Here is a 6,649-nt window from a genome sequence, read left to right on the forward strand (position 1 = left end):
AGCGGCCCGGCCCTTGCAGCCCCCGGCTCCGTCACCCCGCGCCGCGCACCCCGGCGTGTGCCAGTGCGAGGGGGTGCGAGCGGGGGCGCGTGTGCATGTGTGCGCGCGTGTGCGTGGCGCCGGGTAGGAGGGGGAGTTCGGGGGAGGACAGGAGAGGGGGAGCTGCGGATGCATAAATTTGTTCAATCAGAAAACACAAACACACACGCACACAAAAGGAGGCATTAAGCGCGGACCTCGGGGGAGGTGAGGAGCCTGGGCCCTGCCCCACCCGCGGGGAGAGGAGTGGAGAATGGAGGGGAGGCGGGGCCAGACTGGGCCCTCGGAAATTTGAAAAAGACCGACCCGTGAGCTTGCGTTTGACCAGCTTTATTTATCAAAAATGGTACATATATAAATATTCTTAGACATTTTTGCATTTTACAAGGCTGAGGATTCTTGTTGTGGGTTTTTGGGAGTGGGGGGATGGGTTCTTTCTTTTTTTTTTTTTTCCTTTTTCTCCCTTGAGAGGAGGAGGGTCTCGCCCCAAGTCCTGCGGTTGCTGCCTAGGTCTGAATTGATACAGCGTTTTTCTTAAAAAAAAAAAAAATAATAATAATAATAATAAAAGGAAGAAAGAAGAAAGAGAAAAAAGCAGTGTTTCTAAGCCGATCACCTGATTTCGTTGTGTGAGTCGGAGCCTGAGCGAGCGGGCGCGGGCCGGCTGAGCGCCTCTCTTGGCCGCCGCCGCCCTCAGTCCATGTCCACCTCCTCGCCATCCTGCGCGCTGGGTCCGGCCGCGGCGCCTGGCTCTGCGGCCCCACAGATGGCCGGCTCCACAGCGGGACTCGGCGCTCGCGGGCCGGGCCCGGGCCCGGGCGACGGCGCGGGCGGTGGCGGGGCCGCTGGGCAGGCAGCCCTCCCGTCCGCGCAGTCCCCGCCGCCCTCAGCGGCAGCCGGGGCCGAGTCCCGGAAAGGATCCGGGGTCGGAGCCCCCGGGGAGGCGGCGGCGTCGGGGCTGCGGCGCGCGAAGGCCGAGTCCGGAGCACCACCGGGCCCCAGGAAGGCCCCGAAGCTGGCCTGAGCGGGCGGCGCCGGCGGCGCGGCGGGCGCAGGCGGCGCGTCCTTGGGCGCGGGCTCCGGACCCGTGCCCCCCTTGAGCGCGGCCTGCGGCACCAGGAAGCCGAGCGGCTGCGTGATGGGGTACAGCAGGAAGTGGCCCTTGCCGATGAGGGTCCGCGGCGCGCACGGCAGGCCGGGCGCGAAGTCCAGCCCCGCGGCGGCGGCGGCAGCAGCGGCGGCTTTCCGGCGCGGCGGCGAGTCGGACAGCAGGCTCTCCACGCTGAACGGGCTGGCCTTGGGCAGGCCCGAGGCGCCGCGCTCAGCCGCCGCCGCCGCGGGCGCACACGGGGCCGCGTCCTTGTCCGCGGGGCGGCCTAGCCGCAGCTGAGGGCCAGTGCCGCTTCTTTGGCTCGGGTAAAAGGCTGGGTCGCAGGTGCCGGGCGCCGGCAGCTCACCTGGCGGTGCGGGCGCAGGCCCGGCAACACCGGCAGCGCTCGCGCTAGGGCCCTTGGCGGCGGCGGCCGGCGGCGGCTCGGGCGGCTCCGGGGACAGGCCACCGCCGCCGCTGTCGCTGTCGGAGCTGGGTGCGCTGTGCAAGGACAGGCCTCCGGGCGAGTGCAGGTGGCGGCTCTGGCTCTTCAGCAACTTCTTCTCGTGCTTGCGCTTCTTCTTCTCCATCTTCTCCAGTTCCTTGCGCGCGATCTCCTCTGGGTCCATTGGCTCGCCACTGCACGTGGTAGGGTGTGAGTTGTGTGCCGGCCGCCCCGGGCCCTTCTTCGTGTTTTCCTTCTTCCTCCACTTGGCCCGGCGGTTTTGGAACCAGACCTAGAGCAGCCGGATAGGGAAAGGAAGGCACAATCAGGCAGCGGGCTTGCCGCTGGGGCTGCGGGACTCCCCACTCCCCCCAGACAGGCCTGCACAACCTCGGCTCCGGCCAGGGAGCGGGAGCCAAGCCCTGAGGCCGGGTTGGCCCTGAGCTGGGTTTCCACACTCAGGCTGCAGGTTCCAAAGAACATCTTTTCCACCAGAAAGAGGTAGATGGGGCCTCTTGGCCAACTTCCGGCTCCGGCTTCTCACCTCGGGGAACTGGGAGCTGCCCCTTGGCTGGGTAGGGCCGGTCTGGCCCCTGACCGAGGGCGTCGGGTTCCTGGTCGGAAGGCAGAGAGTAAGGCCCCTTCTTGCCCCTCCTGGCTTCTCACAGCTCGTGTTCTAAGCAGCCGGCCTGGCCTGGCGTTGACGGTCTGGCCCGAGGACCACAGGCAGCCGGGCTCAGCCGGCCTCCACACCTGTCTTCAGCCCCCTGGAGACTGACTCAAAGCCTAGATCTTGGGGTTTCCCATGAAGGGAAATCTGGATGCAGCTTCTTCTAGAAGGGCCTGGAACGATGAACTTGGGGGCAGGGGGGCTTCAGCACCCCCCCAACACTTCCCTCACATCCTTCTTTCTGGAGGCTTCAGGCCAGTGCACCAACACTGTGCTCTCAAACAAGTTGTGCTTGGCCTGCGCCGGGGGAGGCAGGCAGGAAAGCAAGAGGCCAGCTGCTGCCTTTTGGAGAAGAGGCCTGAGTCCATCCTGCCTCTTCCACCCTCTCTGCAGGCCTTGTCCTGGGGAGCCTCTAGGACTCTGGAGGAACAGCAGCCCTAGACTCTGGCTCCACCGCCAAACAGAGTCAAATCCCGGCTCAGCCTCAGGCATACTACCCTCCCCAAGAGTCTCGACGATTCGAATTCTTTGTTGAGGCTATATAGAGGCCAGGCACAATAGCAGGCCTGGCCTGGTCACAGGCAGCCTTGTCTGTGTGGAGGTGCCAGTATTAAGCTGCAACCTCCCCAAGGCTGTAACTGCCGCCCCCTTTTAAAAAATATTTCTTTTTCTGGTGCAAATTCCAGGTTGCCTTGTCACCAAGACTACTCATTGCTGTATTAGCGGAGAAATGAAGAGGTCTTGACTTCACTTAAGACACTTAGAACAAATTGGATAAAAGGATTTGCAAACAGAAAAGGTCATGAGGGGAGGCCCAGCACAGGACGGGGACACCTTTTTAGACAAAGCTATCTGCACTGAGCAGGCGTCTTGCCAGCTTCGGCCTCAAAGCCCCGCGTCCACAGCTGCTGCGGCGCCTGCACTCACCACCACGCGGCCCAGAAAAAGACCTCTGTACTTCGGGGAAACACCTAATTATGCACGATGCATCTTGAATTTTAATCCACCCAAATGACGCTGTATTTTTAAAACGAATACCGCTGGCAGTCTCCGAATGAAAATCAAATTATGGGGAAAGAGAAAAAGAAAAAGATATATCCCGGGGTATTAAAGATTCAGACACCTTTTTTTTTTTCCTCAGTGTGTTAATTGTTTTAAGTTTCCGCCTCCCCTTCCTCAGCTGGTCCCTCCTGCAAAGCGATGAATAAATACATGTTTCTATCTGAATATTTTAGAGGCGAAAGGTAAACAAACGCGTTCGCTCCAGGCTGGTGAGCCGAGTCCCTGCGAGGGCGTGGAGGCCCGAGGTCTGCCTTCGCCCGTCCCCTCTAAATCCGCACGGCCGGCTCCTCCTCGCCGCCTCTCGCGCCCAAGCCTCTGAGACCTCATTTCGCTCGGTCGCCCCGACCCTACGACGCAGCTCACCGGTTTGGACGCAGCTGCTGTTCTCGAGCTTCCCTCCCGAGCCGCCTCGGCTTTCTGGGATTCTCACCTCCCTGTCCGCGAGGCGCCGAATCCCGGAACAATCCCCCTCCCAACCTTCTGGCAGCGAGCGCGCGGCGGGCTCAGAACCGAGGATGCGGTCTCCCACCCAGAACAAGGGCGGGGCGGGGGCCGGGCAGGCCCGGTGGTGGACGCTGGCTCCCGTGAGGGACGGCGAGTCTTTACCTGGACTCGGGATTCGACCAGGTCCAGGCGCAGCGCCAGCGCCTCGCGCATGAACACGTCGGGATAGTGGCTCTCGTTGAATGCCTTCTCCAGCTCCTCCAGCTGCCAGCCGGTGAAGTTGGTGCGGGTGCGCCGCCGCTTGCAGCCCGGGCTCTCCTTGTCTGGGTCCCCCGAGTCTGCGGGCATGCACAGGACGCCACGCGGCTCAGCCACGCGCCCCGGCTGGATCCACCCTCTGCTGCTACCCGCCGGCCAGCCTGAGTCCGGGGACCGCCGAGAGGGCGGGCGCGCGACCTGGGACAGGCGGAGGGCGGGGGCCGAGGAACGCCCCGGAGCCTCAGCAGCCGGCGCCCGTTCTGCAGCCGCCAGCTACCCAACTCCTCCGCCCGACAAGGGTACCCTGTCCCCCAACCCCCTCCCCGCCCGCCGCGCCTACCTGACAGCTTGAAGGGCTGGCTGTCGCCGCCTACCCCGCAGGCGGTCGGCAACAGCGGCGTGGGATTGACCACCGAGGCGGCAGCGGCGGCGCACGAGCCGCTGAGCAGGCCGTCGATGGAGAACGGCACCGCGGCGGCGGCGGCCGACTGCAGCTGGTGGCCGGCCAGCTCGTACACGTGGTGGTGGCCCAGTGGGTAGGGGAAGCCCACCACGCCGCCCAGCGAGCCCCCGAACTGGGCATGCGGGTGCTCCAGGAGGCGGCCGTCCATCATCTCGCGCGGGGGGCCGGCGGGGCCGGCGGCGGGGCGCGGGGGCGCGGGCCGGGGCCGGGGTGGGCCAGCGGCGGGAGGCGCGGATGGCGGCGGCGGCGGCGGAGACAGGGACCCGGAGCCCTACACATGCTTCGCCCGCACTCCGGCGCTTTACTTTATCAACATCAAGCTCCCGGTAATTAGCCGCGGCCCGGGGAATTTGGGACCAATAAGAAGCGCTAATCGGCTCTGACGTCAGAGGCGTGCTGGGTGCAAGAAAACGTTTTCCATATCGATTGCTAATTATACCTGACATGCACCTCAATAAACAGTATCAGGAACTGTCACAACAAGACGGGGGTGGGGGCAGGGAGGGAGGGGCGCGGCCCGGCGCTGGGCGGGCGCGGGCGCGGCCGGGGCAGGGGCCCCTGGTGAGCCCCCCACTTCAATCCCCGCTGGCTGAGCCCGCTCCTCCCCCCGCCGGCTCCCCGCCCCTCCGCAAATCACTAATAGATTTCCCTTTAAAACATTCACCGGCGTGTTGTGGGGATTTTTCACCAGAAATGCTGTACTCTCTGAACCTTTAAAGTGATGTTGCTCCAATTACAGAGAGACATTGAGCGGCAAATAGACTGATCCAATAATAGGAGATTCATCATCCGCTCTTTCCGAAACTGTCACATTGAATTTAAAACTACAAGGGCTTCTCATCTCCTCTCCGGCTGCAGGCGGCGGGGGAGAGGAGGAAGGAGAGTAGCAGGAGGGAGGAGAGGGCGGACGGCGATTCCGAAAGAGGATAACTCCTACAGAACATAGCGCCCCGTCTGTAAAAAGGCGTCACCAATGCCCCATCTGATTGACTGACAGCCGCCCGGTCTATAAAGACAGAGGTGGGGGTGGCTGAGGAGGCACCCTGACCCCCCACCTTACCCCTACCCCATAAACCACGGCACCGGGAAGGGGGGGGCAGAAGAAGGAAGAGGAGGAATGGAGAAGTAACTTTGGGGTGGCAGCCAGTCAGGCCCCTACACACGCCGATACAGAATAAATCCGTCTCCTTTGACTCGGCCTCTGAAGAATAGGGCCCAGATACCCAACCCATTTATTACAATTAAGTTATGTTCTCAGAAAAGTGTCACCCCCTTCTCCACTATAAAATACTGATTGACTCAAAGCTAAATCATTACAGGACATATTCTTAAATAAGCAGCAAATTAGGACTGTGGGCAGAAGGGAAAGAAATCATTATATATATATATAATATCCTTTGTACGAAAGTTTGTCAACGGGGAGGTTGCATTTTGCTGCGGCCCCAGGTGAGTGGAGCCGGTCCTGCGCGGGCCCCAGGCAGGAAGGAACACAGCTCCTGGGCCTCGCTCTGGGCCAGTCCCGGGCCTCTCACCCCGGGGCAAAGCGACAGACAGGCTGGCCTTTGGTGTAAGTGGCTTCGGCCAGGCCGCCAAGCCCGGAGCCGGAGCAAGAGAGAGGGCAGGAGGGAACTGTGCGCATCTGTGCGTCCGTCCCTGTCCGCGTGTGGCGGTGCCCGGGAGGGGCGCACACAACTGCTCCGGGCGGCAGGAGGGGGAAGGCTGGAGGCAGGGGCAAGGCCGGGCAACCCCCACCCCAGCCCCGGCGGCGTGCGCCGGCTTCCGCCCGGACCTGCCTGGTGGCCGGGGCGCTGGACTCGCAGCCTGGCTAGGTCCTAATTGAACGCGCCCTGGGCGCACGGACTGCGATTTAATTACCCTGCTCTCTCTCTCCGGGCTCGAGAGGAGGGAAAAGTGCAGAGGCTGGGGGACAGGCCCGACACCTCGCGGGGTCGGAGAGGAGGCCTGGAATTTGGGACCCAGGAAAACGCTGCAAGTATTCATTCCAAGATCAAGGGCCAAGAGCACTACTTTTGGTCCTAATTTAATTTCTGTCTCTATAAATACTAAATGTAAACTCTGTCCATCCGACTCGATTTTGCCCGCGGCCATAAGCGCCTCGTTCTCTGCCGGGTTCGCGAGGAGGAATGCGCGCGGCGCGTGTTTCTGAATACAGAGCTG

General features: G+C 62.5%; 1 protein-coding gene across 1 annotated transcript; it reads right to left on the reverse strand.

The window, feature by feature from the left end:
* Positions 1 to 694: 694 nt before the first annotated feature.
* Positions 695 to 4,622, reverse strand: UNCX (UNC homeobox). The gene is made up of 3 exons (XM_058570562.1): positions 4,349 to 4,622; positions 3,913 to 4,088; positions 695 to 1,866 (listed from the first exon to the last, which is right to left on the reverse strand). Exons 1-3 carry the CDS (start codon positions 4,620 to 4,622, stop codon positions 733 to 735), a joined length of 1,584 nt encoding a protein of 527 aa, XP_058426545.1. The 3' UTR covers positions 695 to 732.
* Between the last annotated feature and the right edge of the window lie 2,027 nt (positions 4,623 to 6,649).

Source organism: Diceros bicornis, chromosome 26 (assembly GCF_020826845.1).
Source record: "Diceros bicornis minor isolate mBicDic1 chromosome 26, mDicBic1.mat.cur, whole genome shotgun sequence".
NCBI classification, from domain to species: Eukaryota; Metazoa; Chordata; class Mammalia; order Perissodactyla; family Rhinocerotidae; genus Diceros; species Diceros bicornis.